This window comes from Tachyglossus aculeatus, chromosome 21 (genome assembly GCF_015852505.1).
Source record: "Tachyglossus aculeatus isolate mTacAcu1 chromosome 21, mTacAcu1.pri, whole genome shotgun sequence".
Classification (NCBI taxonomy): domain Eukaryota; kingdom Metazoa; phylum Chordata; class Mammalia; order Monotremata; family Tachyglossidae; genus Tachyglossus; species Tachyglossus aculeatus.
This window is the reverse complement of record NC_052086.1, coordinates 21,612,192-21,629,929: the sequence shown is the minus strand read 5'-3', so window position 1 is coordinate 21,629,929 and position 17,738 is coordinate 21,612,192. Positions and strand designations below refer to the sequence as shown.

General features: G+C 47.2%; 1 protein-coding gene across 2 annotated transcripts in view; it reads right to left on the bottom strand.

The window, feature by feature from the left end:
• The window catches only part of TMEM116 (transmembrane protein 116), a 55,232-nt gene extending 37,494 nt beyond the window's left edge, over positions 1-17,738 (bottom strand). The window contains exons 1-4 of one of the 2 annotated variants that reach the window (XM_038763773.1): positions 17,714-17,738; positions 16,189-16,235; positions 15,190-15,253; positions 11,380-11,511 (exon numbers count right to left, since the gene is read on the bottom strand). In XM_038763773.1, the coding sequence (XP_038619701.1) occupies positions 11,380-11,511; positions 15,190-15,253; positions 16,189-16,202 (210 nt within the window). In that variant the 5' untranslated portion in view covers positions 16,203-16,235; positions 17,714-17,738. Of the gene's footprint in view, positions 1-11,379; positions 11,512-15,189; positions 15,254-16,188; positions 16,236-16,995; positions 17,044-17,713 lie in introns of those variants that run through there. The other variant, XM_038763771.1, reaches the window with a different exon arrangement.

Here is a 17,738-nt window from a genome sequence, read left to right as displayed (position 1 = left end):
GTGCCTGGCACATCATAAGTGCTTAAAAAATACCATCATCATCATCATCATCATCACACCGTTAATCCCCATTTTACAGATGAGGTAACTGAAGCACAGAGAAGTTAAATGAGTAGCCCAAGGTCACAAAGCAGAGTCAGGATTAGATCCAGGTCTCCTGACTCCCGAGACCACCGTACTCTTTCCACTAGACCATGTCGATTCTCAAGGCAGAGAAAGAATCATTTCAGAGAAGGAAACTGAGGCACCGAGTTCAGAGACACTTCTGGTGCTCCACCCCCAGCCCATTGGTGTCACAACATCAGAATTAGAACCCAGATCTGGACCCTTCTGCAGAGGAAAGTCCCAGCCCACAGGCAGGAGATTAAACCCCTGCACTGAGGCTGGGGGAACCTATAGGGAAAAGTAGTGGCGTGATTTTAGCCAGGCCTTCAAAGGAAAATCTGGGTGTCAGACACTTCTGTTCTGCTCCTCAACCATAGAATCATCCCTCTTCCTGCTGTACGCCCTGAATTTAGCCTGTTGCAGATTTCCATTTGGCAAACTTTCTTTAAGGTGTCAGGCTAGTATTACTAGGGAGACGCCATGGAAAGAGCATGTCATTTCGAGTCAGGAACCCCAGGTGGAAATCCCAGGCCTGCCACCAGCCTGATCTTGGGCAAGTCACTTCACCTCACTTTTCCTCATCTGTAAAATGGAGATAAGATACTTACTCTCCCTATCTCTTAGATTGTGAGCCCCATGTGTGGTTCAGGCAATTCTAATCTGATTTTGTATCTGCCCCAGCATTTAGCACCAAGCTGGGCACAGAATAAATGCTTAATAGATACCAAAGTTGTAATTTTATCATGATTGGTAATCGTAGAAATAGTAACAATAGTCTGATTGAGCATTATAAAAGTTAGGGAAGTAACCAATATAGCCTGCTGATTTTTTAAAATGATATTTGCTAAGTGCTTACTGTGTGTCAGGCACTGTTCTAAACAAGGGAGTGCAAGCTAATCAGGTTGGACATAGTCCTTGTCCCACATGAGGCTCACAGTCTTAATCCCCATTTTACAGAGGAGGTAGTTGAGGTACAGAGAAGTTAAGTTGAGAAGCAGCGTGGCTCAATGGAGAAGAGCCTGGGCTTTGGAGTCAGAGGTCATGGGTTCAGATCCCGGCTCCACCAAATCATCATCAATCAAATTTATTGAGCGCTTACTGTGTGCAGAGCACTGTACTAAGCGCTTGGGAAGTACAAGTTGTACAAGTACAAGTAGGCAACATATAGAGACAGTCCCTATATAGAGACAGACCAAATGTCAGCTGTGTGATTTTGGGCAAGTCACTTAACTTCTCTGGGCCTCAGTTCCCTCCTCTGTAAAATGGGGATGAAGACTGTGAGCCCCCTGTGGGACAACCTGATCACCTTGTAACCTCCCCAGTGCTTAGAACAGTGCTTTGCACATAGTAAGCGCTTAATAAATGCCATTATTATTATTATTATTATTATTATTATTATTATTATTATTGACTTGCCCAAGGTCACACAGCAGACAAATGGCAGAGCCAGGATTAGAACCCAGGCCCTTCTGACACCCAGGTCCATGCTCTATCAACTAGACCATGCTGTTTCCTTAGATCATGCTGCTTCTCCTATGATTGACGACATCATCATCAATCGTATTTATTGAGCGCTTACTGTGTGCAGAGCACTGTACTAAGCGCTTGGGAAGTACAAATTGGCAATATATAGAGACAGTCCCTACCCAACAGTGGGCTCACAGTCTAAAAGAGTGGGCTCACAGTCTAAATAACATCAATAGCCTTCTAATCTTTAAGACCTCTCTAAGAAGCCCAAAAGACTTCCCACACGTCTCCTTCATTCTGCCAACATCTCTGAGAGAGGTGTTCATTCAATCATATTTATTGAGCACTTACTGTACACACAGCACTGTATTAAGTGCTTGGGAGAGTGCAATACAATCAACACACTCCCTGCCCACAACGACCTTTCAGTCTAGAGAGGGGGAGACAGACATTAATATATAAAAAAAATTACAGGTATGTACATTAGTGCCGTGGAGCTGGAAGGGGGGGAAGAACGAAGGGAGCAATCAATCAATCAATCAATCAATCAATCGTATTTATTGAGCGCTTACTATGTGCAGAGCACTGTACTAAGCGCTTGGGAAGTACAAATTGGCATCACATAGAGACAGTCCCTACCCAACAGTGGGCTCACAGTCTAAAAGGGGGAGACAGAGAACTGAACCAAACATACCAACAAAATAAAATAAGTAGGATAGAAATGTACAAGTAAAATAAATAAATAAATAAATAAATAGAGTAATAAATATGTACAACCATATATACATATATACAGGTGCTGTGGGGAAGGGAAGGAGGTAAGACGGGGGGATGGAGAGGGGGACGAGGGGGAGAGGAAAGAAGGGGCTCAGTCTGGGAAGGCCTCCTGGAGGAGGTGAGCTCTCAGCAGGGCCTTGAAGGGAGGAAGAGAGCTAGCTTGGCGGATGGGCAGAGGGAGGGCATTCCAGGCCAGGGGGATGACGTGGGCCGGGGGTCGATGGCGGGACAGGCGAGAGCGAGGTACAGTGAGGAGATTAGTGGTGGAGGAGCGGAGGGTGCGGGCTGGGCAGTAGAAGGAGAGAAGGGAGGTGAGGTAGGAGGGGGCGAGGTGATGGACAGCCTTGAAGCCCAGGGTGAGGAGTTTCTGCTTGATGCGCAGATTGATCGGTAGCCATTGGAGGTTTTTGAGGAGGGGAGTAATATGTCCAGAGCGTTTCTGGACAAAGATAATCCGGGCAGCAGCATGAAGTATGGATTGAAGTGGAGAGAGACACGAGGATGGGAGATCAGAGAGAAGGCTAGTGCAGTAGTCCAGACGGGATAGGATTACTGCACTACTGCACTAGCCTGAGCAAGTCAGGATGACACAAGGGAAGGGGGAGAAGAGGAAAGGTGGGGCTTAGGAAAGACCTCCTGGAGAGGGGAGTTATATCCCCATGTTAAAGACGAAAAAACCAAGGACTGAACAAACAAAAAGATTTGCCCTGTATCTATGCACCTCCCAAATCCAGGGCCCGGAAAGTCATCCAGGAAGGCTGAGACATCTGGGATGCCTCCAGCTGTGGGGAAATTCCAGGAGGCAGAGGGCATTCAGTAACAAGACGATATGATGATTCAATACGATATGATGATGATACGATACGATGATTCAATACGATATGATGATGATGATTTGATCAATCATCAAATACGATTGATCATTCAGTATGGGCTCCTCCCGGCTGCCGGAGCTGGGGAACGGGATATCTCGTTTGAGGGAGTCATTGATTCATTCAATCGTATTTATTGAGCGCTTACTGTGCGCAGAGCACTGTACTAAGCGCTTGGGAAGTACAAGTCGGCAACATATAGAGACGGTCCCTACCCAACAACGGGCTCACAGTCTAGAAGGGGGAGACAGACAGCAAGACCAAACACGTAGACAGGTGTCAAAATCGTCAGAAAAAATTGAATAGAAACGAAAGAATAGCACCACCACTCCAAGCTGCAGTGTACTCGTGACATAATAACAGTGTGGTCTAGTGGATAGAGCATGGACCTTACAGTCAGAGGTCCTGGATTCTAATCCTGGCTCTGCCACATGTCTGTTGTGTGACTTCGGGCAAGTCACGAGAACAGTGCTTTGCACATAGTAAGCGCTTAATAAATGCCATTATAAAAAAAAAACTTCTCTGTGCGCCTCAGTTTCCTCATCTGTACAATGGGAATTTAATACCTGTTCTCTCTCTCCTCAGGGAAGGACAGGAACTGTGTCCTACCAGATTAGCTTCTATCTACCCCAGGGCTTAGTGCAGTACTTGGCACATAGCAAACACCTAACAAATACCACTATTATTAAGCCTCTCTCCCTGCAGCTCCATCCCCAAAGCCTGACAGAAAGAGCATGGGCCTTGGAGTCGGGAGATCTGGGTTCTAATTCTGGCTCTGCCACATGTCTGCTGTGACTTTGGGCAGGTCACCGACCTTCTCTATGCCTCCATTGTCTCATCTGTAAAATGTGGATGAAATACCGGTTCTCGCTTCCACTTAGCCTGTGAGCCTCATGCGGGGCAGCATCTGTATCAGCCTTTATCTTGTATCTACCCCAGCCCTTTCAGTACAGTGTTTGGCACTTAACAAATACCACTATTATGGAATTTATTAAGTGCTCACTAGATGCCAAGCACCCTGCTGAAGGACAGGGATAGGTCCAAGATAATCAGATAAGACAGGGGCTAGGAAACTCCTCAGTTTGCAAAGAGTGACTAGCTGAGACAGGTTCAACCACCTGTCGGGGTTGAGGGCTGCAGAGCTGCAAAGGTGACGGAATCACTCATTCTCTGAGTCAGATATTCCAGTTAAAATCTTCCGAGACAGATATGGCTGGCTCATCTTTCTTAGGGCATTAAGTCCCAGGTGGGACAGAGATCGGGTCTGATCTGATTACCACGCATCAATCAATCATAGAGAAGCAGCGTGGCTCAGTGGAAAGAGCCCGGGCTTTGGAGACAGGGGTCATGGGTTCAAATCCATTAAATCCATCAAATTAAGTGCTCACTATGTGCTCGAGTACTCTTCTCAGCACTCAGGTAGATACAAATTAATCAGTCCCTGTTCCACATGGGGCTCACAGTCTAAGTAGGAGGGAGTGGGATTTAATCCCCATTTTAGGGATGAGGTAACAGAGAAGTGAGGTGACTTGCCCAAGGTCACACAGCAGACACCTGGCATAGTCAGGATTAGAACCCAGGTCCTCTGATTGTCAGGCCCTTGTTCTTTTCACTAGTCACGCTGCTTCTCTGTAATATCCCCTTAAAGTCGAAAACTGGGATAGGCTTGTGTGGTAGGGAGCTCAACAAATACCTGGGGGTAGTGCCAGATGATGAAGAAACTGTGGGAGAGAACAATCCTATTTGACATTTGGGAAGCAGCACTGGCTAGTGCAAAAAGCCTGGGGCTAAGGAAGAAACCCTGAGTTGTTGTCCCAGCTCCAACATGGGCCTGCTGTGTGACCTTGGATAAGTCACTTAAATTCTCTGCGCCTCTAAAAAATGGGGGTAAAATACTTGTTCTCTCTCCCTCAGACTGAGTCCTTGTAGGGCAGGGACTGTACCTGATGCGATCATCTAAGTGCACAATACCTATTATTTTAATAAATAATAATGATAATGATGATAACAGCAAGAATAAGAATAATTTTCCTCATTCCCTGAGACAGGAAGAAGGGAAGCCCTTGAGGAAAAAGGAAAGAGCTAAGTATTCCGAAGAATTAGAACCAAAATCCTCAGATTGAATTAAACAAAACCCACAAGAAGGATGTTTATAAAGGTTTCCCGAGAAGGAAACTCCACCCTACTGGTACATTAATAAGCAGCCCTCACTGCAAGAAGCTCACCCCTCACACTTACGGTCATTTCCTCTCGCCCTATCCTCAGAGCCAATCTGCTCTACTGCGGGCTCCAGGGCCAGGAAACCAGAGTGGACTGGCTCCAGAATAAAGTTCCCATTTGTCCGGCGTTATAGCGGACAGTCTGGTTTTGAGCTGGTCCACCTCTGTACAGTATGGATGCAATACAGGATGCCTTCTTTTTATGGTATTTGTTAAGTGCATATTATGTGCCAGGCACTGTTCTAAGCACTGGGATAGATATAAAGTACTCAGGTTGAACATAGTCCATGGCCCCTGTGGGGCTCAGAGGCTTAATTCCCATTTTGATAAAGTAACTGAGGCATGGAGAAGTGAAGTGACTTGCCCAAGGTCCAAAGCAGACAAGTGGCAGAGCCAAGATTAGAACCCAGGTCTTTCTGACTCCCAGGCCTGTGACCTATTTACTAGGCCGTACTATCTCGGTCTCAGCTCCACAACGTTGCCAAGATCCGCCCTTTCCTCTCCATCCCAACCGCTACCCTGCTCGTTCAAGCTCTCATCCTATCCCATCTGGACTACTGCATCAGCCTTCTCTCTGATCTCCCATCCTCGTGTCTCTCCCCACTTCAATCCATACTTCATGCTGCTGCCCGGATTGTCTTTGTCCAGAAACGCTCTGGGCATGTTACTCCCTTCCTCAAAAATCTCCAGTGGCTGCCTGTCAACCTACGCATCAAGCAAAAACTCCTCGCTTTCGGCTTCAAGGCTGTCCATCCCCTCGCCCCCTCCTACCTCACCTCCCTTCTCTCCTTCTCCAGCCCAGCCCGTACCCTCTGCTCCTTGGCCGCTAATCTCCTCACCATTAGGCCTCGTTCTCGGCTGTCCCGCCATCGACCCCCGGCCCACGTCATCCCCCGGGCCTGGAATGCCCTCCCTCTGCCCATCCACCAAGCTAGCTCTCTTCCTCCCTTCAAGGCCCTACTGAGAGCTCACCTCCTCCAGGAGGCCTTCCCAGACTGAGCCCCTTCCTTCCTCTCCCCCTCGTCCCCCTCTCCATCCCCCCATCTTACCTCCTTCCCTTCCCCACTGCACCTGTATATATGTGTATATGTTTGTACATATTTATTACTCTGTTTATTTATTTATTTTACTTGTACATATCTATTCTATTTATTTTATTTTGTTAGTATGTTTGGTTTTGTTCTCTGTCTCCCCCTTTTAGACTGTGAGCCCACTGTTGGGTAGGGACTGTCTCTATATGTTGCCAACTTGTACTTCCCAAGCGCTTAGTACAGTGCTCTGCGCACAGTAAGCGCTCACTACGATTGATTGATTGATTGATTGATCTTAGATCCAGTATTTCTAGTTTTCTCTCAGTCTCCCTCGGCCAAGTCCCAGGAATCAAGAACAGCCCCCATGTTCACACGGGCCTGGGAGGGGACTGCAACAGCTGCAGAGCAATGGATAGGGTCCGGGATCACGATCCCCTTTTCCAGGGACGACACACTCAACCTTCTGTGGATTTCCCTAAAACGTAAGCCGTAATGTCACCCCGTTGTGTAATCCGGGTAACGCACGCAACAGGAATGTGACTTCTGGGCGCCAGAAGAGCCTCTGGGTTCCATGAGTGTTTGTGGTGGTGCCACCCTAACCCACAACTTTGACTGCTCACCACCCACCACCCAAATTCAATCCAGCGGGAGACTGGCTGAGGGCGGGAAGCTCCTGACGCTCCCAGGTGGAGGGCCTCTTCAGCGGCTTGGGCAAACAAGGAGACTTGTTGGGTGACTATTCACCTGACTTCCCCGGGGCTGTGGGAAAGGGAGCTGCTCCCTCCTCCCAAAAACCCACCAGAGGAGGATGAGTGTTGCAGAAACTTCGACAGACCCCAAGGCGCTGGCTGGGTGGCTCCCTGCCAGCCTCTTCATAGCCGTTAATAGATAGCGCTCCTTGAGCACTTTGATTCATTCATTCAATCGTATTTATTGAGCGCTTACTGTGTGCAGAGCACTGTACTAAGCGCTTGGGAAGTACAAGTTGGCAACATATAGAGACGGTCCCTACCCGACAGTGGGCTCACAGTCTGGAAGGGGGAGACAGAGAACAAAACAAAACATACTAACAAAATCAATAGAATATGTACAAGTAAAATAGAGTAATAATAATAATAATATATAATATTATAGAGTAACAATATTAGAGTAATTAAGAGTAATAATAACCAAAGCAGCAACATTCTGCACGAAGCACTATACAGAGCACTCGAGGGGTGGGGGAACACATGGAAGCAACTGGCTCTAAATGACTTTGTTTTTAAAATGAAGTCTTCCTCCTCCCCGAAAAACACTAGCACGTTTCCTCCCTTCTCTGGCATAGAATTAAAGGTCAGCTACTGGAGCAGCATTTGACAATGAGGAAACAGACATTATGTTTGGGGTTTTCCCACCATCACCTTTTCGTAAAGGGAAAACTGAAAAGTCAATGCCAGGGTCTTAGAGGGTTCCTAACTCTTAGCCGGGTAAAAGTAGGAAAAGATGTTGGATGCTGTGGAATCTCCTTCTCTGGAAGAGTTTCCTTAGTTTGGACCTGTTAAGTGGGGTCCAGCCGGGGACTGAGGGGCCTCTACCATCATCATCATCATCAATCGTATTTATTGAGCGCTTACTGTGTGCAGAGCACTGTACTAAGCGTTTGGGAAGTACAAGTTACCAGCTCTTCCTACTTCAGAATTTCAAAAGTCCCTAAGAGGTGCACTATCCCACAGCCCAGGCTGGGGCTGAGAGCTCACGGGACGTGGGAACACACAAAATCAAGACGGATTCCATGAGGAGAAGCAGTGTGGCCTGGTGGATAGAGTATGGGGCTGGGAGTCAGAAGGACCTGGGTTCTAATCCCGGCTCCACTTACCTACTGTGTGACCTTGGGGAAGTGACTTAACTTCTTTGTACCCCAGTTACCTCAGCTGTAAAATGGGGATTGAGACAGTGCCTGGCACATGGCAAGGGCTTAAATACCATAAAAAAATCATCATTGTGGTATTTGTTAACACTTAACCCTGTGCCAATCACTCTACTAAACGCTGGGGTAGATACAAGATAATCAAATCCGACAGAGTCCTTGGTCCCACTTGAGGCTACGGGGGAGGGAGAAGAGGTATTTAATCCCCATTTTATGGATGAGAAAAATGAGGCACAGAGAAGTTAAGTGACTCTTTCACACAACAAGCATATGGTGGGCCCGGGATTAGACCCCGGCTCCTCTGTCTCTCGGACCCGTTCTCCTCCCTTTAGGCCCCGTTGCTGCCACAAACATTCCACATTCAGGAAACAAAATGAGTCATGGGAAAGCCCCATATTTTCACCCAATCCACTTTCAAAGCCTCGGTTCAGGAAAAACAACTCTCCCAAGAGGGATCTTGATCCCTATGTGCCAAGATATACGGGTTTGGGTTAACTGTGTATCTGAACATAAATCTCAACGGGAAGTAGCCAGCTGGAGATGGGAAGTTTGATATGTCTCTATATGTTGCCAACTTGTACTTCCCAAGCGCTTAGTACAGTGCTCTGCACACAGTAAGCGCTCAATAAATATGATTGATTGACTGATTGATTCCAACTGAGCCCCCCTCCATCCCCCCATCTTACCTCCTTCCCTTCCCCACAGCACCTGTATACATGTATATATGTTTGTACATATTTATTACTCTATTTACTTATCCTACTTGTACATATCTATTCTATTTATTGTATTTTGCTAGTATGTTTGGTTTTGTTCTCTGTCTCCCCCTTCTAGACTGTGAGCCCACTGTTGGGTAGGGACTGTCTCTATATGTTGCCAACTAGTACTTCCCAAGCACTTAGTCCAGTGCTCTGCACACAGTAAGTGCTCAATAAATACGATTGATTGATTAATAGGGATGGGGACCGGAGAACTTCACCGTATTGAATGCCGCTTCCCAAAAGTAGCAGCTCTCCCAGGGCGGGAAGCCTGTTCCTGGGGTTAATGAGTGACCTCTGCTGCTCCAGTTCACCGAGCCCATGTACACATTCCCGCTGCAACTCCAAACTGGCTCCTCCTGGATGTGCTCCGGCCTCGGTGCCCGACCATTCCTGGCATGGCCCACGCTGGCCATCGCCAAATACAGTCTGAACTGGAATGGCCACTACATTACCCGCCTTGACCCGCCAGGCAGCCTAGCTGTCAGGAACAAGTTTCTACCTCACTGAACAGCTCTGTCCACAGGATCTTGGCCTGGGGAAGAGACCCAAAACCCTGTCACGGGACAGCAAGCTGACACCGGCAACCTCACGCAAACAAAAGTTATAAACTTTATGTTCTGCTTAATTCACGAGGGGAAAGACCCCTGAAAAAAGTTCACTGTGTAGGAAACACTCAGCCTTCAGAGGTCTGTGGGAAATTTGGACTCTTTGGTCTCAGGCATTATTTAAAATGGTTAAAGGCTTGGTGCTAGGTAGTCACCAGGGTCCCTGGAACCTCAGAACTGAGACGAGATGGGGGTTCTAGCATTCATGACCGGGACACAACCTCAGTATTGATGCTAAAAGAAGATTCATTCATTCAATCGTATTTATTGAACGCTTACTGTGTGCAGAGCACTGTACTAAGCGCTTGGGATGTGCAAGTCGGCAACATATAGAGATGGTCCTTACCCAATAACGGGCTCACAGTCTAGAAGATGGAGAAGCAGTGTGGCCTAGTGGGAAGAGCACAGACCTGGGAGTGAGAGGACTTGAGCTCTAATCCCGACTCTGGCACTACTGTGTGACCTTGAGAACGTCACAACTTCTCTGTGTCTCAGGTGCGTCATCTGTACAATGGGGATCAAGACTGAGCCCCATGTGGGACATGGACTGTGTCCAACCTGAATATCTCGTATCTACCCCAGTGCTTAGTACAGTGCCTGGCATGTGATAAGGGATTTTACTTGTACATATCTATTCTATTTATTTTATTTTGTTACTATGTTTGGTTTTGTTCTCTGTCTCCCCCTTCTAGACTGTGAGCCCGCTGTTGGGTAGGGACTGTCTCTGTATGTTGTCAACTTGTACTTCCCAAGCGCTTAGTACAGTGCTCTGCACACAGTAAGCGCTCAATAAATACGACTGATTGATTGATTGATTTTACTTGTACATATCTATTCTATTTATTTTATGTTGTTACTATGTTTGCTTTTGTTCTCTGTCTCCCCCTTCTAGACTGTGAGCCCACAGTTGGGTAGGGACCGTCTCTCTGTATGTTGCCAACTTGTACTTCCCAAGCGCTTAGTACAGTGCTCTGCACACAGTAAGCGCTCAAGAAATACAATTGATTGATTGATTGATTAACAAATACCATAAAAAAATTAGCTGAGGCAGCATAGGAGGTGGCATGCACATCACCTCTACAATCACTTAGTCAATCATAACGATCGAGTGCTTACTGTGGGCAGGGCACTGAACTAAGCTCATGGGTGAGTACGATATAACAGAGATGGTAGACACCCACATTTCTCTTTAAAATCTGGCTAATTATGAGAATTCTGGTCCCAGAAATATCGGCAGCAACCGCTCCCTTCACAAACCACAAATAGAGCAACTTGCAATTTCTCTTTAGGAGCCAACCAACCCAAGCTTCCTGTCTTAATAATAATAATGGTATTTGTTAAGTGCTTACTATGTGCCAAGCACTATTCTAAATGCTGGGATAGATACAAGTTAATCAGGTTGGACACAGTCCCTTGTCCCTCACAGGGTTCACACTCTTAATCCCCTGTTTACAGATGAGGTAACTGAGGCCCAGAGAAGTTATGTGACTTGCCCAAAGTCACACAGCAGACATGCAGCAGAGCCAAGATTAGAACCCTGGTCCCTTCTGACTCCCAGGGTCTTGCTCTATCCACCAGACCAGGATGCTTCCTTGTCTTGTTCCGAAGCAGTCCACCGAAGGCAGGTGGGACTCACCTGTCCCGTTGTTTGAAGGTTGTAGCAGACCACATCCTCGTTGGCTGATAGCGTCCCATACAGAAGAGCCCCGGTGAGCCAGCACATTCCTAGTAGTAGGTCCGAGATGCTCAGGTAAAAGAGGGGCCTCACCTGCCAGAGAAAAGGAGACAGCCCAGCTCTGCGAGAGTCCTAGCTCCTGAGTTTCACTCAGCCCACCTGCTCTCTTCCAGCTGGCGCTCGGTGGTGTGGGAGTGTCATTAGAGCAGCAAATTGAATGTCAAGTGCACTGGGGCTCTTTCAGATCCTTCTCCCCGGCCTCAGCCTCCCTTCCACAGAGTTATTTCTACCATCTTGCTTAGGGTTTCCTGGGCTTACACAACCTTAAACCCTGGGCCAGCCTTAGCTTGGAACCCTCCTGCCCACTTCCAGAGTGGATCTGCGAATGCAGACAGAGGCATCAAGCTCGTGGGGGAAGCCCCTTGGAAGGTGTACTGTTTCAGGTGTTATTTCCCTGGGGCCTGAGGAACAAAGTTCCTGAAGAAATCAGTGAAGAATTGGAAGAGGATTTACAATCTCTGCTTTCTATCCAACCTTCTTTCCAGCCCCTTCTCCACCTGTTCTGCTCCACAGGGCCATCCCCTTTCTCAGCCAGTTAATTCCCTGCTCTCTGCTCATTTCCTCTGAGCTCCTGGCTTTGGCACAGATTTGCTCAATTAAGATTTTTCCTCCTCTTTCTGCTGCTCTCCCTTCCCTGCTGCCTGTGGAGGATGCTATAGGTTTGACCTGGTTGAACAGATGGACTAGATTCCCCCTCCCTTGCCCCCCTACCCCTTCTCTCTCCCCTTTGTGATGTCTCCTAAAAGATCTGCTTTCATTTGGGCCTTTTTTCCAGCCTCTCTTTCCCTCACGTACACACACCTCCACTCTCCTGAGAGGACTACAGATCTGAAGCTCCACCATTTCTGCCTGGCAAAATATGGAGAAACCTACCACCTCCTTTACTTTTCCTGGAGGGAGGGGTAGAGAATAAGTTAACATCTCTGCCAGTTTCACTTGCAAACCATTCCCAGCAGGGTCTCACTGAGGTCCACTACGTCTGCTGACTCACAGAAAACCTTCCATGACCCCAGATGGGAGTGGTGAGGCAGGCAGCTGGGTGGTGGCTTTTCAGGAAGTTGCTGCTGTTGATGGATTGAAAATAAAAACCAGATACTAGACCATTCTGCTGCAGGAAAAATGGAAAAGCAGCTTCAGAGAACAAATGCGTCACCTAGTCAGTGCTGCGGGAAGTAGCCCTGTTTATTCAGGGAGCTTTGGGGAGAAAGAATCCTAACCAGAGCCTGGGGCAAAGGATAATAATAATTTTTAAAAACCTGTGACATGGAGAAGCAGTGTGGCTCAATGGAAAGAACACGGGCTTTGGAGTCAGAGGTCATGGGTTCAAATTCCAGCTCTGCCAATTGTCAGCTGTGTGACTTTGGGCAAGTCACTTCACTTCTCTGGGCCTTAGTTACCTCATCTGTAAAATGGGGATTAAGACTGTGAGCCCCCCGCCGTGGGACAACCTGATCACCTTGTAACCTCCCCAACTTTTAGAACAGTGCTTTGCACATAGCAAGCACTTAATAAATGCCATTATTATTATTATTATTAGTTAGGCACTTATTATGTGCCCTGGGGTGGATACAAGCAAATCGGGTTGGACACAGTCCCCGTCCCACATGGGGCTCATAGTCTTAACCCCCACTTTACAGTTGAGGGAACCGAAGCACGGAGAAGTGAAGTGACTTGTCAAGGTCACACAGCAGAAATATGGCAGAGCTGGGATTAGAACACAGGGTCCTGCTTACTCTCAGGACCATGCTCTCACCACTAAAACCACACTGTTCGTATTTCATATGCTGGAGACAAGAGAAGTCAAAACTCTTAAAAGAAATGAAATGGCTGTGCTGAGGCTTTTAAATGAGGAGCTGAGTTAAGAACAGGGTGGGAAGAAGAGTGTTGTGCAGGGATGGTTGTTTCAGTCGTGGAAATGTGTTGCCTAGATTCAGAGGTTTTCTTCTGAGGACTTCAAAGCGTTTTATAAAACTGAACTTCACTTTCATGGTTCCCAACAGGTAAGGAGTGGGAAGGGTTAATTTTCTTGTAAGGTGATGAAACTGAGGCCCAGAGAGGTCAAGCAACTTGCTGAAAGTTGCAGAGCAAGCCAAGGTAGAGCCCAGCTCTCTTCACTCCAGTCTAAGCTCCGTATGGACTGGGATCATGCCTACCAACTCTACTGTATTGTACTTCCCCCAGCTGCTTAGTACAATGCTCTGTAAACAGTAAGCGCTCAATAAATACTACGATCAATCTATCATACTAATAGTAGCCCTCAAAAGACGATGATGCTGATGCGTCCATGAAGTGATCACACTACCCACTTCACCATGCAGAGCATTTTCATCACTTTAAAGCCAGTGACTTGAAGGTTTGACAAATATTTATCATGCCTAACTCAAATCTTCAGAAAGCAGGCAGCATGACCTAAAGGAAAGAACACGGTACCGGTGTCGGGCAATGCAGGTTCTGATCCCAGCTCCATCACCTGCCCGCACTGTGACCTTGGACAAGTCACTTAATTTCTCCGGGCTTCAGCATTTTTTCCCATTAAATTGTAAACTTGAAGAGGGGGAACATGTCTATTAACTCTATTGTACTCTTCCAAGTGCTTAGTACTGTGCTCTGCACACAGTAAGCACTCAATAAATACTAATGATTGGAAAGCGATACAAACTCAGTTTAATGATTAGGAAAGAGCATGGGTCTGGGTGTCAGAGGACTTGGGTTCTAAACCCAGCTTTTGCTGTATGACCTTGGGAAAGTCATTTAACTTCTCTGTGCCTCAGTTTCCTTAATTGCAAAATGGGGGTTAAATCCTACTCCCTCCCACTTAGACTGTGAGCCCCATGTGGGGCAGGGACTGCATCCAACCTGTTAATTTGTATCTACCCCAGCGCGTAGGACAGTGCTTGACATATAGTAAGCATTTAACAAATAGCATAAAACAACCCCAAATGGAGTCACAGTATAATAATCTGCCTAAGGACTACACAGTCGGGGGGGTGGGAGGGGTTAATCAGATGCACAACTATATGACTCCTGCTTCTTTCTTTTTCCATTCCATTCACCTCTCTCCCTGACACAGTCCCCTTCATTCAACAGTGCCCAAGGGTGATTCTAGCATTGTGAACCTATTTTCCATAAACAAATAGTGTCCTTCAAAGGTCCATGAACTGCCTAATTCCCGGCTACTTTATCAAGTGGTTTTGGGGGAAAAAAAAAGTTACCTAGGCTATTTCAGGTGTTTTTTGATAGGCAGTTACTGCCATTGAGCATTTGAATGCTCTTAATCTAAACGCTTGCTCCACTTCGAAATAGCTCTCTTCATGTGCTCAAACGTCCAACTGCCTCAGTTGCCTTAGCTTTTCAGTAAAAGCGTTCTTGGCTATACCAAGCTCTGAATCCCTGCAAAAGTAGCCTATAGAAACACTTGCTTGTTTCTCCATAAACTTGGTGAGAGCTGTAAGAAAATGTAAGAAAATGGGGAAGGGAGGATGACCTCTCTCCAACCACCCCAGGATTGAATGTTTTTATTAAATTCATTTCTTAGCAAAAGGGGACCTATTAAATACATGAAAAGCCCATGTAATGGAAATGAGAAATTTCCAAATGCTTTATGAGTGAGCAAACAACTCTTTCATTATTAATAGGTGACATATCTCGATTACTTATTCCAAAAGCTAAGTCATTAAAAATCCAAAACCCAAACAAAGGCTGGGTACTTACCTCTGGTGTTTTCATTAGATTCTGAAACACAGCAGATGCAATAATTGAGCTTGAACCTATAATGCTAAAAGGAAAAGAAGAAAGCTCTTAAAAACTAAAAAGCTGGGGCTGGACATGCACTTGAATAACTTCGGTTTGGCTAAACTGGGCCTTTTAATATTAATCGAACAGCCTGCTTTATCATTTTTCTGAATAAACATTCAGTTCACATCTGCCCACTTCTCAGGAACCTCCAGTGGTAACCCACTCACCTCTACCTCAAACAGAAACTCCTCACCATCAGCTTTAAAGCACCCAGTCAGCTCTCCTTTTCCTATCTTACCTCACTGATTTCCTTCTACAACCCAACCTGATCACTTGGCTCCTCCAACACCAAACTACTCACTGTACTTCCAACTCATCTATCTTGCCACCAGCCCCTTGTCCTCATCCTCCTTCTGGCCTGGAACTTCATATATGACAAATGGTCACTCTCCCCACCTTCAAAGCCTTATTAAATCATATCCCAATCAGAAGCTCTAATTTCCTCTACTTGCTCGCCCTTCCGTATTATCTATGCACTTGGATCTGTGTCCTTTATACACTTGATATTCACTTCACCTTCAGCCCCACAGCACTTACATAGACGTCCATAATTTATTTTAATGTCTGTCTCCCCCTCTAGAGCATAAGCTACTGGTGAGCAGGGAACATGCCTATCAATTCTGCTATATCGTACTTTCCCAAGCACTTAGTACAGTGCTTTGCACACAGTAAATCCTCAAGGAATAACATTGATAAATCTACTATTCCATTCTTTGGTTTATTAAAAGAAGTTATCATTATTTAAAAGAACAATCGACCACTCTGAAAGAAAAAGCTTAGTACAGTGCTCTGCAACAAACGGGTGCTCAAGTAAATAGTATCGATTAAACAGTACTTCCATAGGGAGAGAGAAAAGTGAGCATTGCCCATATTTATTTGACCTCTTTAGGCAAGTTAAATTAAACCAATAAATACCTGAGAGTAGCCATGACAAACTGGATCCATTGTATTGCAAAGAATACCTGGAGAAGACAGAGAAAGGAAGAAGATGAAATTGTCCTGTATTACCTAAATGTCTGCGGAGGGCAGTTCCTTCAGCATCAGGGCTCAGCTACAGCAGTGGAGCACCCCGTATTCTGTTCTGGGCCAAAAACCTGTCAGTGCCCATGGGCTAACTCATGCTCCTTCCCAGTAGCCCAACCATAGGACTACTGAAAAGGCTGAGCTCTGAGCCCCTGTCAAGGGGGAAACAGCCGGGGAATGGTTTCTGAGAAGGTGGGTCCGTGTCCTTGCCCAGGAGTGTTCCCGGAGACGGGGGCTCGGGTGGGGAACCGGGAATTGGTGCTGATAGTCCTGCGATCAGACTAGGAGCTCATAATAAAAATTCATCATTATAGCATATGTTAAGGCCTTACAATGTGCCAAGCCCTGTTCTAAGCACTGGAGTAGAAACAAGGTAAGTAGGTTGTCCCACTTGGGGCTCACAGCTTCATCCCCCTTTTAGAGATGAGGACCAGAGAAGTGAGGTGGCTTGCCCAAGGTCATCCAGCAGACAAGTGGCAGAGTCGGGATTCAAACCCATGTCCTCTAACTGCCAAGCTCGTGCTCTTTCCACTAAGCCACGCCGCTTCCCCCGTGACCTCTAGACCGTAAGCTCGTCCTCTAGGCCATAAGCTCCTTATGGGCAGGGATCGTGTCTGCTGGTTCTCCCGAGCGTTTAGTACAGTGCTCTGCACGTGGAAAGCGCTCAAGAAATACCGTCGATCGAGTCATAAAACGGACCCCCGAACCCCAAGGCGCTTTCAAGGGCAGCATTTCTCTGCACCTTGTACTTCCCAAGCGCTTAGTACAGTGCTCTGCACACAGTAAGCGCTCAGTAAATACGATTGATTGATTGATTGAGAAGGTGGGGGTGGGAGTGGAGGGGGAATAGAGGGGGGAGGGGGAGGGGGAGAAGAGGCAGCGGGGGGGGGCGGTGTAGGAGGGAAGGGGGAGAGGGAAGAGGGAAAGGGGGAGAGGGGAGGGGGAGAGGGAAGGGGAAGGGGGGAGGGAAGAGGGAAAAGGGAGAGGGAGGGGGGAGAGAGGGGAGGGGGAGAGGGCAAAGAGAGGGAGAAGGGAGAGAGGGAGGAAGAGGAGAGGGGCAGAGAGGAAAGGAGGAGGGGGGGGAAAGAGGGGGAGAAGGGAGAGAGGGAGAGGGAGAGAGGGGAAAGAGGGGGAGAAGGGAGAGAGGGGAGAGGGAGAGGGAAAAGAGGGGGAGAAGGGAGAGAGGGAGAGGGGAGGGGGAGAGAGGAAAGGGAGGGGGAGGCGAGGGAGAGAGTGCTTTGCGCTTAGGACAGTGCCCAGCGCTTAGAACAGTGCTTGGCACATAGTAAGCGCTTAACAAATGCCGCTATTATTATTATCATTATTTAAGAGGAAAGAAGGGAGAGAGGGAGGGGGCAGAGAGGTTGAAAGCTTCGCCCCGAGCGAGGGAGGAGAATGGGGGTCCCCGTGGGCTGACCGCGTCCCAGTCGTGGTCCAGGCGG